General features: G+C 47.8%; 6 protein-coding genes across 6 annotated transcripts; 4 read left to right on the forward strand and 2 right to left on the reverse strand.

Moving 5' to 3' along the window:
- Nucleotides 1–1,742: 1,742 nt before the first annotated feature.
- GGS22DRAFT_191399 (MFS general substrate transporter) lies at nt 1,743–3,423 on the forward strand (the record flags this gene model as incomplete). Its single annotated transcript, XM_047965116.1, has 3 exons — nt 1,743–2,164; nt 2,221–2,427; nt 2,478–3,423. The coding sequence occupies 3 exons, from the start codon at nt 1,743–1,745 to the stop codon at nt 3,421–3,423; spliced, it is 1,575 nt and encodes a 524-aa protein (XP_047816063.1).
- Nucleotides 3,424–4,663: 1,240 nt separating this feature from the next.
- GGS22DRAFT_49430 (uncharacterized protein) lies at nt 4,664–8,003 on the forward strand. Its single transcript, XM_047967242.1, has 7 exons — nt 4,664–5,021; nt 5,070–5,392; nt 5,440–5,810; nt 5,861–5,941; nt 5,997–6,691; nt 6,749–6,949; nt 7,005–8,003. The coding sequence occupies exons 1-7, from the start codon at nt 4,798–4,800 to the stop codon at nt 7,957–7,959; spliced, it is 2,850 nt and encodes a 949-aa protein (XP_047816064.1). The 5' UTR covers nt 4,664–4,797; the 3' UTR covers nt 7,960–8,003.
- Nucleotides 8,004–8,385: 382 nt separating this feature from the next.
- On the reverse strand, nt 8,386–10,264 carry GGS22DRAFT_191401 (uncharacterized protein; the record flags this gene model as incomplete). The annotated part of the gene is made up of 4 exons (XM_047965117.1): nt 8,386–9,500; nt 9,553–9,716; nt 9,774–10,096; nt 10,169–10,264. The coding sequence occupies 4 exons, from the start codon at nt 10,262–10,264 to the stop codon at nt 8,386–8,388; spliced, it is 1,698 nt and encodes a 565-aa protein (XP_047816065.1).
- Nucleotides 10,265–10,714: 450 nt separating this feature from the next.
- GGS22DRAFT_170516 (arginase) lies at nt 10,715–12,489 on the forward strand. The gene is made up of 8 exons (XM_047962449.1): nt 10,715–11,126; nt 11,188–11,284; nt 11,342–11,448; nt 11,512–11,665; nt 11,714–11,759; nt 11,825–11,867; nt 11,925–12,150; nt 12,222–12,489. The coding sequence occupies exons 1-8, from the start codon at nt 10,797–10,799 to the stop codon at nt 12,425–12,427; spliced, it is 1,209 nt and encodes a 402-aa protein (XP_047816066.1). The 5' UTR covers nt 10,715–10,796; the 3' UTR covers nt 12,428–12,489.
- Nucleotides 12,490–13,942, reverse strand: GGS22DRAFT_170520 (uncharacterized protein). Its single transcript, XM_047962450.1, has 2 exons — nt 13,520–13,942; nt 12,490–13,453 (listed from the first exon to the last, which is right to left on the reverse strand). Exons 1-2 carry the CDS (start codon nt 13,851–13,853, stop codon nt 12,747–12,749), a joined length of 1,041 nt encoding a protein of 346 aa, XP_047816067.1. The 5' UTR covers nt 13,854–13,942; the 3' UTR covers nt 12,490–12,746.
- A 1,316-nt stretch (nt 13,943–15,258) lies between these two features.
- GGS22DRAFT_191404 (histidinol dehydrogenase) lies at nt 15,259–16,648 on the forward strand (the record flags this gene model as incomplete). The annotated part of the gene is made up of 2 exons (XM_047965118.1): nt 15,259–16,317; nt 16,397–16,648. 2 exons carry the CDS (start codon nt 15,259–15,261, stop codon nt 16,646–16,648), a joined length of 1,311 nt encoding a protein of 436 aa, XP_047816068.1.
- Nucleotides 16,649–16,867: the final 219 nt, after the last annotated feature.

The following is a 16,867-nucleotide window of genomic DNA, read 5'->3' on the forward strand; positions in this document are numbered from 1 at the left end:
GTATTGGTAGTCTTGGCGCATATAAGCTCAAACCAACAAGTAGGTAAGTAGAACTAGTAGATACTTACTTACCTAGAAGGTTTTAAGTATTGTGTCTATCGGAGCTTAGACGCCATGGTAGGTGATCAGATATTCGTGTGTAAGTTAATGGCACTTAGCGAAAGTAACACGAGTTTATTTCCAGGGGCTAGCTGAAGGTTTTCGTGGAGACCGTGGGGCGTTTACGTGGAGGGAGAAAGTTGTGACTAAATGGAGGAGTAAAGGAATGGCGGAGTTAGGGTTCGACTCGAAAAGATAGTTGGTTACCTAGGTAATCGATCCCCGACGAATAATTTTCGACTCGACCTGCGACTATAAATACTTCGAGCGTCAGCCATTTGGCCGACGCATTTTATGAGATGCTCAGATCGTAACGGGTTTTAATCATTGCCGAAAGGCTCAGATGTCGCTGTATTTTCTCCTCATCGCAACGCTCACCTCTTAGTTTGGGTGACTCCAACAGAGGCTGATCACGTTCTGACCAATGATGAAAACAAAATGGCTTCCTCAATAGGTCTTGATATCAATCAGCCTGTGTAGCCATCAAAAACTGAGGTCGTAGAGGTTCGTGTCAGCTAGGAGAAGTTGAAGATTGTTTTGGTGTCATATTGAGAAGAGGGATTTGGAAGATGTCATGTTGAGAGAATTCGAATGTTATGGGGAAATGAATTGTTGATTTCTTGTTCTAAAGCTTTGCAACTTCCTTCACATTACAACTCGCGTCATGGAGGCCAAGTGGAAGCCATGGCGATTGCTTTATTATTGAGGACAACCCAACCACTTGCCGTCGTTATTTACTACCACTCCATACCCGCCAACTCCTGCCCTACACATTCCCCTATATACGTAAATACAGATAGGATAGTCTGGATTCCATGGTCATAAATCTGCTTAACTTTGAAGAAAGAGAATGGAACATCATGTCGTGGAGGTTCTTTCTCTGAGATGGTCTTGGAAGCCATCACCAAACAGTCAACTGTCTCTTGTGTTGGCAATTGACAGCATCTCCACCGTGATTACCTACCCATTCATTTTGTGGCTTGTAAACACCTACCTACGCAGGTAGATTCAGTATGTGTCAAGGTAGCACTTTACATTAGTTAGTTTGAACGACGACAGCTGTTCGTACTACCCCTTTGTGATAAAGATGTGCGACATAGGTGTTAGGTACGACCTAGGCTGCTAGGTTAGGGGACTGCCTCCCTTCATGATCTACGATGGAGCAACCGCTGGATTGAATTTGTGACGCTAATTTTGAGGGAGTTTCTAATCTAAGTGATGAACTTGATACTACATCTAGCCTCGAAGTTTTTAAATTTTTTTTTTTGGTAATTTTTAGCATGTCGTTGACCATATCGCGAAGTTATCTACGCGCTACACAGCACGAACTCCCTAGTCATTCACCCATGTCAGGGCATATCTAAATTTGGAAATGAAGGCCCGAATCTGTGTCTTCTGATTTGCTACCAATGAGCAACATTGCCCCACAAACACAACATGACGGAATTCGGTGTATTCCCTTTTTTAGTGATCGGAGTACCCACAAGCTCCTTCGTTTAAGACATTGGGCATTTCCATGGGTTTGCGATTATTATCTCATCTTACTCTTTACTAAATAGATATTTTTTCCTTCTGCATCTCGAGGAGAATAATATGATATTAAAGATCTCGCAGATAGAAGACGTACCTAAGCTGAGGCAACGATGAGTGGTGTCGTTCAGCATCATCGTGGCTCGGACGAGTTCACGGAGTCATCACCCCTGTTAAGAGACGAGCGTCCTCGACGACCATCGCATCGCCCAACGTTATCAGTGGCCTCAATCGCAAGTGTCCACGTCCCCAAAGTCCACAATGGTTGGACTATCGTGAACTTCCTCTGCGTAATCGCATTCCTTGCCTCGTCATCTGCCGGATTTATCGGCATCCCTGTTACGGCAGTCGTGGAAGATATAATCTGCAGGCAATACTACGGCGTTAAGGAGGATGCCAATAACTTGATCAACGAGGAACGATGCAAAGACGATTCGATACAGAGTAAAGTAGCATTCATAATGGCTCTTACGAGTAGTTTTGATGCCGTTGTCGGATTCCTCTCCGCATTCCCCTGGGGCCTCGTGGCTGACAGGTATGTGTCATCTTCGAGGAGCTTACCACGTTGGACGAATGAGCTGATAGTAATAGAATTGGGCGGAAACCCGTATTCGTGATAGCTTTGTTCGGGATGATTCTGAACATTTCCTGGATTATCACGGTGTTAAATTTCCATACCGCATTACCAGTCGAGCTGATCTGGCTCGGATCCCTGGGCTACACCGTTGGCGGCGGTTCCGCGGTCCTCGTCGGAATTATACTTAGTATGATTGCCGACTCAACAACTGAGGAAGAGAGGTTGGTTAGGCTTTTATGTTTGATGATAATGATGATTAATTCGTTTGCAGAGCCGTCGCATTCATGCGTCTCCATGTCTCGAGTTTGGCGGGGAACCTCATTTCACCAGGTGTTTCATCTTTCATGATGGAAAATATGGGCCCCTGGCCACCGATTTGGTCTGCAATTTTTGTTATAGTGGCAGCCGCTGCCGCTTTCCTCTTTGTCCCGGAGACGTTGAAGCACCAGAAAGATCGAGAGGAGGATACCCAGGAGCCAGAAACAGAAGTTACAGGTCCTAAGTCGCGAGTGGCCCATGTCATCGCACGATTCAAGGAGTCGTTGTCAATACTTAAATCGACGTCGCTTATCCTTTTACTTTTGACGTCCCTAGGATCGGCCCCGGTTCTATACTCAACCTTAGGCTTTATGGCCCAATTCATCTCAAAGCGTTACGACATCGAGCTATCGAAGACAGGATACGTCCAGTCTACATACGGTATCGCTCAAGTAATCCAAGCACTACTTTTCCTGCCATGGATTACGCGGTATATCATGCGAGATACGACGCCTGCGATAATCCGAGCTCCCGACGAGCACTACCGCGACCTGTCTCTTGCACGGTGCTCGTTTGGAGTACTGGTAGTTGGAATACTGATACTCGGTCTATCTCCGAACCTCGCCTGCTTCATCATGGGTCTCCTACTTATGGCCCTGGCGGGTAGTTTTAATAGTCTGACAAGAAGTCTGCTCACCTTGTACATCGACCCGGAACATCGCTCTCGACTCTTCAGTCTTGTGGGTATGGTGGAGGTCGTCGGTAGCGTGTACGCTCAGCCTCTCCTTGCCACGCTCTTCGCGCTTGGGATGAAACTTGGAGGCGGCTGGATCGGCTTACCATATTACGGGGTATCGGTCATAGTTGCTATCGCCGGGTCTTTGTTGTATTTCGTTAGGATGCCGGAGGAGACTAAACATTTATCATCGGCGCAGGAGGATGGACAACATCAGGATTAGAAATGGCGTCGATGAAATTGATAGACTAGACTCGGGCAACCAAAATGGCTATGGGGATTTGATAGAAGATGTCAATATCCAGATGTATTCATTTACATAAAATCATAAATGGGTAGATCATTCAACTTAGATACAAATTTAATATGGATGAGGTTGAAATGAGGTCGGGAAAAGTGCCCACATGTGCAGGTAAAACTATCTCCTGTGTTACACAGCTAGCATCCACATGACATTGCGTCACCCGTGTGTAAATTACTTACATAAGCAGAGTGTTGATTACTAAGTACACATTCAGTTTAAGTACCCAAGTACTTTAGTGTGGGGAAATGTCATCGAGGCGATCGGTTCCGGTTCAACGCTTCACTTCCCCAACTTTTGCAACATGTTGGTGAGCGACTTTACATACTTCTCCATCTAGACACATCCAATTAACCAATAAACCAATCCTATTCTCCCTTATAAGATAAAAGCCAAGTTCAATTTTTCCTATAATTAGCCCAGCGAATATGGATATTATTAGGATGAAGAGGTGGACTATTAAATATCCTGAATAATAGCCCTGGGTATGGGAATAATTTGGCGACGGAGGATTTATTACCGAGTCTTTTGCCGGCTTCTAGACTTTTTGCCGCGGCAAATTGCTACCCACCCCTACCCACAGCGTACATGTATCTGCTTAGTCCCTCACGTCCAACCTCCAGGTATAAGCCCTGGAGCTCTAGCAGGTATGAGACAATAAACTACTTCCCATGAATGCTTGCTACTAAGAAGCTAGGCAGAGACTGTCACTGGCAGCCATAATCAGTTTCGGAGCCTCGGATTTTCTCTTGATTTGACGAATTGGAGACTCCTTTGTCGTCAGCATAATGGTCACCCACTTCATATTCTATCATGGGACTTGATGAATGGCCGGCCGATAAACGCTACCATTGGTCTTTTCGCTTCCGACTCCTCCGTTAAGGAAATAGCATGGATCTGTCAAGTCAATCTACAGTACTCTCCAGGGCTAAGATCCATACCTATGGTATCGACTCCGATGCCGCATTCTGCGCTAGTCCCTGCATTACTGCATCGTTCTACTAATGCTAATGCTACTAATTCATGAAAACTCCTCCTTACTTGATGTGCTTGGTTTACACATTGGCCACATTGGCCACACAGACCGGGGGTGTTCTCTAGCAACCCACAACGGAGACGGAGATTGCCAAGAGCACCTAGGTTCCTGGACGCCTTGGACGCCCTAGACATCTTTCTGCTTAAGGACAATGGAGTATACCCCACAACCCCACGAACTTCTCCAATTCAATTCCTGGGGGCGGGCCTTTCTCCCTTTTTCTTCCACCTCGTTTCCTTATCTTGTCTGGAAATTTGTTGATGGCAACTATGGATTTCATACCTGTCACCATGGCTCCCGCGAGTGCTGACGCAGTCGAGCCCAAGCCGAAGTCAACCGGCAAGATGCGCAAGAGAGCTCCTAAGGCCTGCTTGTCATGTCGCAGCCGTAAAGTGAGATGCGATGTCTCTCAGCGCGGTAGGCCATGCATGAATTGTTATCTCGACAACGAAACTTGCGTTGTGACTGGGCGAGCGTCCAGGTTGTGAGTTTCCCGTCTCTCATATTACGTAACACCACTCATGCCATTTAGTAGAAGAGGTCAGCGCGGTGAAAACGACAATGGACAAACTTCGTGTCCTCCCTATTCGACAGAAGATTGTGCTCATGGTCGAACATCAGAAGACGTCGTGAATTCGCGAATCAATGGACAGTTACCTTCGCTAGGAGCCGACGGGGAAAATAGTACTCCGCTGCAAGACATATCTAACCCAATAAGTCACCCTGAGCATCGGATAAGTCCAGATGTCGAAACCGAAAAATGGACTGGCCCTGGAGTATCGCAGCAAGGCGTGCCGGATGGATTGAACGAGCAATGTACAAATAGGATTCCGAGTCCCATGCCCTCAATTCAAGGTAAACACTCTAATAACGACAAACTGAGTTTGTCTAACCGCTGCTAGAAACTTCAACTTTACCCTTGAATACCTTCAATTCCTTCATGACCCCGGAGATTCCTCTTTGGGTTGGAGACCAACGTATCGCAGTCAACGCCGATGTCACGTATTCATACTATCCATTTATCAACATCAGTAATCTTCATAACATCATGCCTCAAGATGTCAATTATCTTGAGTCACAAGGTTGCCTTCGAGTTCCGACGAGAGCCATTCTGGACGAGTTCGTACAACAATACTTCTTGCATATTCACCCTATTATGCCTGTAATTAACGAAGGGGACTTCTGGGAAATGTATTGCAACCAATCCTTTGCGGAACCGACCGACAAAATATCTCTCGTCTTTTTTCAAGCTCTTCTGTTCTCATCTTGCAATGTAAGTCACGCGATACTACCGCGATGATTGAAGCTAATCAAGCCTGTCAGTTCGTTTCAAAAAGTAGTATAAAAGCATTGGGGTTTCCTAGTATCCGCGCTGCAAGAGCTACTTTTTACAGACGCACAAAGGTAAGATATACATCCCCATAATCCTAACTGTCACGCGTTGCTTATGTCGGGTTAGCTTCTGTTCGACTTTGACACCGAAATATCTTTGGTTGGCCTTGCGCAAACCGCCCTCCTTCTCTCATTTTGGGCCACGAATTGGTCTCTCGCTGCCAAGAAGCTCAACAGCACATGGCTTGGAATCGCGATACAAAACGCAAAGAGTTCCGACGCCCACCTTTACGCGGTCAAGCCAACTTATTCCGCGATATCTGATCCGATACAACATAAAAAGCAGAACGTATTGAAGAGGTTGTGGTGGTGCTGTCTTGTCCGCGATCGCATTTTAGCTTTGGGGGTGCGGCGGAGCCTCCAAATATCGAGAGCCCATTTCGATCTTGACTCTAACACCGGTCTCGGATACGCGGACTTGGCAGACGAGGTCGAACGATCCAAAGTGTACAACGCCGAAACGAAGAGGTGTCTCATTGAGATATTTGTTCAGATTGGAGAGCTCTGTTCAGTCCTGACCGATCTCATAACTCTAGTATTTCCACTTGACGACGTACCAGGTTGGGATAGACAACTAGGCTCAGAGGGAGTGACCTCATTGAGCGAATGCAAGGCAGCGCTGAGACGGTGGTACAAGGGCGCCACGCTCCGATTCCCGATGTTTGGGGGTGGAAGCATACCGAGGATGACGACCACGAATGGCAAGCAGTACCAACATGATTCCGTGATTTTGTACACCAATTTGATGTACATGCATTACCAGTAAGATTCATTCTGAATACTGACCCAGTGAGAAGTTAGTTACTGACATCACCACAGTTCTGCGCGAGCGGCTCTTTGCCACCATGAGGTCCTACAGTTGGCTGTGGCTTGTACTTCGCCGAATTTGAGTAGCAATCTTCGGGAATTTTCGAAAATCTACGAAAATCGGCACGAGCTCCAAGACGCGGCATGCAGTGTGACGGAATGCCTCAAAGAACTCATTCAACTGCGGCTTGCCCGTTTTCTGCCGATCAGCGCGTGAGTTTTGACATTGGATTTTGATCGCTGTTGAGGTATGGCTAACTTGACTTAGCGTCGCATGCACGGCATTGCCTCTAGTTTTACATATCATCGATGTTAAACTATCATCATTGAATAAAACTAAGAGCAGCTCACCAAGCTCGGACCCAAATATGGCGGCGAAGCAACACCGTCTTAACATTTTGATCGAAGCTATGAAAACTTATCAACCTCAATACGACGGCGTTGATTATATTAGCGAAACTATCCGACACATAATCAACATAGCTCAATTAGATACGCCTTCGACCGCGGGTTCAGGGTTCTCAAGTCTTTACAACGACAGCAAACAGCCTTCGATATCAGATTGGACCGATATATTAGCTTCTCAACCAGGCTACTATTTACGCCTTGCTATGACGATGGACTTGTGTTTTAGCAAAGGTCGGCTGGCGGAAGAATCGGACTTCCCCGCAAGCCTGCGGGGGCTGTTTGCAGCTGACTTCAGCTCGATCCGAGCCCTGGTCACAAACGGGAAACAGACTTCCGCCACAGTCCCTGTAGCAACGCAGAATCAAGGACCGAATTATTTCGCACCAAATCCAACCGTAAACATAACGCCAGGAACGGTGCACTCGCTCTCCTCGGACGAAGATTCAAACTCCCCTAACTCCCTCGATGGCAATGCAAATAATACCTCCGAACCTCATTCTCATTCCCATTTTAACAACACCAACCATACGTTTAACTCTAATGACATAGACATGTCCAACATCTTCGCCAATCCCCTAAATATCGACCACCTAGCCAGCGAAGTCCTCGCCGCGTACGGGCTAAACGCCGATGCGGACCAGGGACTAGGAGAAGACGATTGGATCGAGAGGGCGTGGAGCGACGAAGAGATGAAGGAAGCTGCCACGGCAACGCAGGGACAAGGACATAACCAAGAAGGCGACGGTGGAGATAAAGAGACAGCGCGGCTCCTACTCGATGCGTTGAGGGATGATGCCGTTAGCTGCGGCGTCTGATACTGAATATACATACCTACATATCATTGGCTTATCCGGGCGGGAGGTTGACATGACATTTCCGGATCGCATGGGTGGAGAACGGAGTTTAGGATAAAATTGGTAGGAATGTTCAATATTCGGGGAAATCGCAGGGTCATGATCTACATCTCTTCTACATCCAGGTGGGAAATGAGACGGAGTTTAAGGGTTGTTCAATAGGTAACGCTTTCGATGCTACCGGTTTAGGAGCAATGTACGAATTCACACGCACTACATAGGTATCTTGCCTGCTACAAAAAAAACTTCGTGATACCAACCAGGCATCTGTTTTATTTACTAATGACGGTAATCTAGGTGAAGAGACCAGGCTAAGTAGGTATACGACGAAGCGAACCCCCTCACCCCCTCCCCCTCTTAACTTAATCATATTAATAATAATAGTTATTAGTGATTAATAGGCTCCCTGAAAACCCAAAGCCCATCGTCCCGGCGCACGAGCTCAACCTCGATCTTCCCTACCCGACCGACCAGCCCCTCCGGCACATCCATCCCGTCCTGCACCTGGGCGTACACGCCCGGCTCGACGTGGCAGAACAGCATGGGCAGGGAGTCACCCTTCCAGGCGCACACTTGGTCGCGCGCCGTGCGCCAGACTGTTTGTGCTAGGTAGCAGAAGGCGAGGATCATTAGGGTTAGGGGGTAGATCACCCAGTACCAGTTTACGCGGACGTGCGAGGTTGTGGTGGATGCGGTGCCGGTGTACGCGAGCGTCTTGTTGGTGTTTTCTGAGATAGTGGGTGTGTTGAGGGTGCCGGTTCGTCGGATTTCGTTTGTGATGCTGAGAGCTAGTCGAGCGATCCAGAAGTCGAGGTGCGGGGTTGCGTTCCATATGGCTTCGATCCAGTCGGAGGAGTATTGGATTGCGTCGGCCGGGCCGGATGCGTTGCCTGTTATTAGGGGGTTTATGAAAGATCTTAGGGCTTGGATGGAGTCCGCGGGGATGGAGTAGCGGGATTGATTATGCACGTAGAGGTTGGGCGGGGTATCTGTGAAGATGACTTCGTCGGATTGGATATTGGATTCCATGGAGAAGTGCGTCGTGGACCAGTTCGATATCATAATGCTGGTTTGAACGCCGTTTGCTACTGTGACGTTAAAGCTCTGGAGACAGAACCATAGGGCACATTCGTGAGCTTGAACTATGGTTTCCGAAAATTTCTGCGGCACGGATATCATATCGAATATAGAAATGTAGGGTTGCGAATCCGAAGCAAAAGTGTTCGTTGACCCATTAGTTGGAGCAACTTTAAATCTGAACCCGGAATCTAGACCATCTTGGTGGGATACTGAGGTGCCTGAGGGCATTGTGTATGCACATCCATTCTGCGAATTGCACGCAGTCTGAAAATGGGATTCGCTACATTTCCCGCATACTGCTAACGTAGGAAAAGGGGGCCACGTGCAGTCTAGCGTTGGACATGATACCGCCACTGGGGGTATGGTCTCGGCTATAATGCCATCATAAATTGCAGCTTTGGTTGAGAGACCTAGGGATATATCTGACTCCGTTAGTAAGTGATACGGTAACCCCTTATGAGACATATCACAAACCGCCACCCTTTCCGTCTGGAAGAACTCCAAGGTAAGTTTCCGCTCTGGGAGGCGATGGGATAGAAACTTGAGTCGGCGACTCATCGAACCCAACCATTCCCGACGAAAACGTCTCGAAGCCTTGAGCAAGGATCATGATAGCAGCTCCAACGCACGCAAGATGCCTACACTCGCCTTACATTAGCACCACGCAGATCCCCGACCTAAATCCCATAACTCACCTCCCGCGCATCCTCCAAATCAAAACCAAACTCCCCCACAGCCCCGTCGCCGCCTCATCAAACATCTTGAAGTCCTCGATCTTCGCCTCCACACTCCCCTTCCGGAACCCAGAAACCCAGATCCAAGCGCCCTGGCTAATACAAGATTCGAGGACCGCCTTTAGAGCCAGTCTGAAACAGGTCATGATGGCGATTATCACGGTGCTGTACTGCAGATTCGAGTTCCAGCGCGGCTCGGGCTGGCCGTCGAAGATGTACATGAGGAGCACGAGAAGGCTGGCGGCGGCTAGACAGACCCCGCTGTAGATGTATTCTCCCCGCCACTAGCTGAGAGTCGAGCGTACGGTGCGCTCTAGTTCGCCAGCTGAGGGGACGGAGAAGTTGAGGGTGCTGACGGAGGAGGCGGGTGAGGCCGAGGCCGAGGCCTCGGAGGGAGAGGGGATTCGGTCGTATTTGGGGGAGGGGAAGATTTGGATGTGTGTTTGGGACATGGTGGATGGGTGAGACGGGGATCACGGGTAAGTCTTAATGTGAGTGTGCAGCCTGTCTAAGCGGTTGATTGAAGGAAGGTATATATAATCATCAGGGAATACTTATATACAGGGGTTAAGAACTAGCATATGCTAAACTGGATGGATATAAAAGAATTTTGAAAGGGGAGCTTCAAGATGAAAAAGGAATAAGTATAACGCTGATTTCTGAAGATGAAGGTGTACGGGTGAGAAGGTGATCTCGGCGGAGTTATCTGATTAAGTAAGATTTAGCCTTATGTAATTCTATGCCTTGCTGCACTTTCCCCCTTATTCGATTTGCCATTTAGGTATTTATCCAACCGCCCACCGCGCGCCCTCATTAGCTAATCGGGATCGGGTCAATATAACTGGCTAAAACTCGGGTTATTGTGCCACCTACGGGTGGTCTCACGTATTTGGATCTAGGGAGGTATATAAGAGGACAGGTAGGACCCTGATACTTGTTTCTTCGTTCGAGTCTCAAATCTCATGTTAGCATTGGTTAAACATCATGCATCTCCGGAACTCGTTGTTCGTACTTGGTGCAACCATCGTCGACGCACTTGAACCCCCTCAAACGCCTCTATTTCTGACTAATCAGAAATTGGTCCCCTCAGGAGTGCAGAATACGATATGCAGAGAGGCCTTCAAGTTTCCTGAAAAATGGCCGGGTCTTAAATCTTCCTCTCTCGAGGTAGACGGTGACGTCGACATTGTGACGGGAAGCCAATTCAGGGGGTTGGCGACATATGCGAATCTACCCTATCTCAATTGTCTATCAGATAACGAAACCGAGGGAAATCCATATGACATCGCGATTCTAGGCGCGCCTTTTGATACTGTTAGTATATGTGCGCTATGTGGGTACGTCCTGCACGGGATAAGTGGCTCATGCCGAATAGGGGGTTACAGCTAGACCGGGAGCACGTTACGGTCCAAAGGGGATCAGAATTGGAAGTCAGAGGAGATCGGCAGGCTTTTCTTGGAGCGTATATACTGGTAAGTTTCCATCCGTGGTGGAAATTACATAAGAACTTATATCTAATGAAAATTCAGGGCGAAATCCTCTCAAATCATGGGCAAAAGTCGTGGATTGTGGCGACGTTCCGCTAACTTGGCTAGATAACAATGTTGCTCTAGCACAGTTAGACAAAGCCCACACCGTGAGACCTCAACGCCATTATTGGCTGCACGAGTCGATAACAAGAAGCTGATAATTTTTTCAGGTTGTCTCGGGGAGGACAGCTTCTAATGAGACGTACTCGTCTCACCCAAGAATATTAACGCTGGGAGGCGACCATACTACGACTCTGTCGGCGCTGAGATCAACATACAACCATTGGGGGGCAGTCTCCGTAATTCACTTTGATAGTCATATCGGTAAGTGCTATCACGTTCTCAGAAGAATTCAAGCTGACAACTTATAAGATACTTGGGATCCTGCGCTGATAGGGGGTGGGATTTCGGATTATGCGTAGGTCGTAGACATCTTGTCGCGGTTATGAGTGTCGATCATATAGCTAACGAACCTATCTTAAGGGGCTTAAACCATGGAACTTTCCTTCATATCGCACATGAGGAGGTAAGTCATAGTCAACATTGAAATAAATCGTCCCATCAGCGCTGATAGAATTTTTAGGGCCTCATTCGCTCAAACTCGATCCACGCCGGAATCCGAGCACCGCTTAAACGCAAGAAGGGCGACATGAGAAACGACGTGCGCTGCGGTTTCGAGACAATAAAAGCCCGTGATATAGACAAACTCGGCACTGCAGGAATAATCTCCGAAATCAAAAAGCGAGTTGGCGATTCAAAAGTTTACATCAGCGTGGATATCGATGTTCTCGACCCGGCGTTTGCCCCCGGTAAGCTTTAAGCCTAATATAGCCATGCTAGGATCAGGATCACAAGGCCAAGACTTGCTGACGTTGACAAGCGACGGGAACACCCGAACCAGGCGGTTGGTCGTCGAGAGAGCTTCTCACAATCCTCGATGGTCTGAACGGTCTGAACATAATTGGCGGTGATGTAGTCGAGGTGGCTCCGGTTTACGATACGAAAGGAGAGACAACAGTTCTTGCTGCAGCCGAAGTTGCCTTTTCGCTGATTGAACTGATGGTTGAAAATCCGGTAACCCAGTAACTCTGTACGTCACGTTATCGCAGTCATACGTGTCAAGATATGTACCAACCAAGCAAATAATCGTAAAGATTTGATATTGAGATTGTATTGCGTATCACCGTAGCACGCCTACAGAAATGCTTTGAGAAAACCGAATAGGTATGCTCTGATCTAGGTAGTGTGAGAGTAAGAAATCCGTAAAGAAACGACTCGAAACGATCCGACCTAACCCATACACCGTATTATGACGGTAACCCACATAATGCACCATGCTGGATCGTGCGGCGATGTAGGCGATGAGAGAAATACGCTCTTATGTACAGGGGAGCCAGCACTTGCCTTAGACCCGATCCAGCTTCCGTCGGGCGTTTCGCGTTCGCTTCATCAGCTTCTTATACTTCTTCTTCTTCATCCTCAGCTTCCGTTGTCTCCGTACGCTAATGGCGAGCATCTCAGGGCTTTCGCCACGTGCCTCCTCGCGCCATCGGATCTGGCGCATAGCCATACGCTCGAGAAACGTACGCGGTGGCGGTGCCTCCTCGACTAACTCGGGGCTGTGCGCCACGATCCGAAGCTGGCCGTTCTCATCCGTCGACTCCTCTAGAGTAAACATAGCCTTGTAAACTCGGGTTTGCGGGAGACACTCCATCATCTTCGCAAGTTTAGCATCGACCTCGGGCTCCACCTTCTCAACTTCGGGTAACGGAGGGGGTCGGAAAGGTAAAAACTGGCCGGACATGGCGTTGAGCTGGACATAGACGCTCGATTCGGTACCGTCGGGATGCTTAAGATCGATTTTGTGCATCGGCTCGCCGTTAGCATCGTTGACAGTCTCAGCACCTTGTTGAGTCTCTAGACTCAGGTTCTGCATGGGCTGTTCGAGATCATCCACAGTCCTGGAGATTGTGGACATAACATCGTTATATTTGCCGTTCTTCGGTAAGGGGGCAAATATTTGCGCGAATGCATCTTGAGTAATCGCTTTGGGAAGGCTGTTGGTTGTGGACATCGGTCGGTGTAGGGAGAAAAAGGTCGACAAGGCCAGAGCTGCTCGAAAAGTCAGTAAGAATATATATCCTCCAACAAGCAACTTTGTTCTTAGTGTATACGAACCTTCCTGTGGTAGATGTTGCGTGCTAGGGACGCTAGGGAGTTTTGGCTTATTATCGGGCCAGTCATTGGTCTTGCGCTTTTGCTTTTCCCTGGTTTTCTTGGAGGACTGAGATGGTGTAGCCGTTACTTGGTTATTAGAAATATCCTTGGGGTCCTTCGGCGAGTCATTGGGGCTGGATGGTTTGGAGGAGGAATACCGCCTTCGCTGTTGACCCCTTGGATTACAGCACAGGTTGAAGGCGGCTGGTATTCTCGTGCTCGCAGGGGCGAAGTTGGATAAAAGTGATGACTGGGGTGCGGCAGAGACAACCCGCCGCATCGATGAGGGCAACATGATGCCCGGGTTGAGTAGGCGTGAGGGGGGTTAGGGAGATCAGGTATCCCGTGGTGGGACGATGGCAAATGTTTAAGGTGAAGAGGTTGAAAGAGCTCGGAGGATTGGTGATATGCGATTAGAAAACCGGCACATGCAAGGTTCCGAATTTTTCACTAGCTCCAAAGCGTCTTAGCGGCTAATCAAATCTTAGCTCAGCGGTCAGGCGCACAACTCACAAGCCTCAGTGGCTAGTAAGTTTTGTGATTATGTAACCGTATTTTTATTTTTAAATTCATAATTGCTGTCGTCTGACAACTTAGAACTCTAAGTCAAACTTCATTACCATAAATCTTTATCTCATTTCATTCCCTATATTGATTGTTGTATTTGTATCATCTAAATTTCATTCTTCTGCTTAATAGGTAGTTACTATAAGTACTCCTTTAACCATCAATAATACGCAGTAGCATCAACAAACGCGCTTCCAATTGAGCCTATTCCGGTCTTTGATAAACTACAGACTACCTAGGATCTATGTCCCAGACCTTGATTACATTATCCGCGACAAACAGTCGGAATCGTTAACATTAGTAATTCAACCCTTCCGCAGAGTCTACTTAGTCATCTGATGCTTCGGAGTTTTGGATCAATCTCAAACGCCAAATCCGAGATGTCTAGCGCCTCTGACGTAGTCTGGCGGCTTTAGTCAGCCTCCTCCATGCGGGTCGCAGCATACCCAGGACGTGATGAGATTGTATGGTTGTTAGTTGAAGAGGGAGCAGTCGTCAGCCTCCTTTCTCATTTTGTCCGTGGACGCAAATTACCTATACGCCTCCTACGATAATTCACTTAGGACGTATCTAGACCATACCCAGATCCCAGATCATCTCGGAGATACATTTATATACGACAAATGTGATCATGAATTATATTATCCCAATATCAATAACGGACTCCGCAACCACTGGCATAGTAAAGGCGACTTGGGAATATTATACGGATCAATCCTGCTTCAATAGTGTGACGGTGGTGTTCTGTTAAGAACGAGACGATACTGAGGATGAAAATATTCGAGCTAATTGAAAATAGGACTCATATATCTATTATGAATAGACTATTCTCTGCGGAACCGAGCGACTGGATAATAGAAATAATCTGCCGTACCGAATACAACGTAAGAAGCAAGAGGCACCCTCCGTGCCCGATTCGTCGGTTAACCGGTTGCTTCATCCCCGCCCCTCTTCTCTCCGCATCGACAAATCCTTATGCGGATATAAAGACATGTGAGGCAATGTCATCTTGTAGTTCGTGATACTAAACCTATCGGATTCCATGTTGCGCTGGTTTGAAATAGAAGACGTCAAAAACTTTTAACTTCGCCCTTAACATAACAACGGGAGTTTCGCATCAACTCAAAAACAGCATGGTAGCTCGACATATAAAGACGGCTGGCCTAGTGGCAAGCACGGCTACTAATCAAAAAGTGGCGGATATTGTAAAGGGTGTTATCGATGATATCAGGGCCAACGGCGACAAAGCCTTAAGGACATATTCGGAGAAATTCGATAAATGGTCACCATCGTCCTTCAAGTTGACCGAGGGCCAGATACAGGAATGTATATCGAAAGTCCCAGCACAGACAATAGCGGACATAAAGGAGGCACAGAAGAATGTACGGACGTTTGCCGAGGCACAGCGAGCGAGTATCAAAGACTTCGAAATTGAGATCCAGCCAGGTGTATTCCTCGGACAGAGAAACAATCCCATCTCGACAACAGGCGCTTACATACCGGGAGGTCGTTACCCCCTACTTGCATCTGCTCACATGACGATATTGACGGCAAAGGTTGCTGGTGTCAAGCATGTTATTGCTTGTACACCACCTATTGCTGGACAGGTACCTAATGCCACCGTTGCAGCAGCACATTTCGCTGGTGCCGATGAGATTTTCCTGCTTGGGGGAACCCAAGCCATTGCCGCCATGGCGATAGGGACAGAATCGATTAAGAAAGTTGATTTCATAGCTGGCCCGGGGAACCCCTTCGTCGCCGAAGCTAAGCGCCAACTATTCGGTGAAATTGGGATCGACCTGCTCGCTGGTCCGACAGAAGTTCTTATAGTAGCCGACGAACATGCAGACCCCTTCACCATCGCAACCGACTTGCTGTCCCAGGCCGAGCATGGACCAGACTCTCCGCCTATACTGATAACAACTTCAGAGGAGGTGGGCCGACGGACAATCAGATTCACCGAGCAGATCTTGGTGAATATGCCAACGGCGGAACTTGCCGGCACTTCATGGCGAGACTATGGTGAGGTTATCGTGGTGGACAACCTAGACGAGGCATACGCGCTTGCCGATGTATATTCAAGCGAACATGTGCAGATCTTGACCCAAAATCCAAGAGAGGCTTTAGAAAAGATGAGAAACTACGGTTCTCTATTTCTTGGCGAAAAAACCTGTGTTTCATATGGTGACAAGGTAGGTATTCCTGCCACTATTCCCAATTCGTTAATTTTTCGCGAAAATTTGAGAAGTCATCTCATTAACGACTATGCAGTGCATTGGAACGAACCATGTGCTGCCCACGCGAAAAGCGGGTAGATATACTGGTGGGTTGTGGGTCGGCAAATACCTGAAGACGCAGACGTATCAAGAAGTGGTGGACGAGAAAGCCAGCGGGGAGATTGGGCGACTTTGTGCGCGCTGCTCGAGGGCTGAGAATTTTGAAGGACATGCGAGGTCTGGAGACTTGAGAGCTCACAAGTATCTTCAGGATCCTCACTCTTGGATTGATGAGGCGAGAACATAGTACCGGTACGTCCTTGGGACCCTAAGAATCTGATAATTTCAATGCATAATGAGTACAACGAACGCCTTCACGAACATATTTACCCTCTTTGTATACAGAAAGAGATTTTTAAGCCTTGTTTACTTGGATATATTCATCATGAAAGGGGCCAAAAAGAGAAATGCCCTCTTCAAGGCCCAGCTCAGGTATTGTTGATCGGCTCCTGACTACTGCGCCCCC

This window comes from Annulohypoxylon maeteangense (assembly GCF_022496945.1).
Source record: "Annulohypoxylon maeteangense strain CBS 123835 unplaced genomic scaffold GGS22scaffold_16, whole genome shotgun sequence".
Taxonomy (NCBI): domain Eukaryota; kingdom Fungi; phylum Ascomycota; class Sordariomycetes; order Xylariales; family Hypoxylaceae; genus Annulohypoxylon; species Annulohypoxylon maeteangense.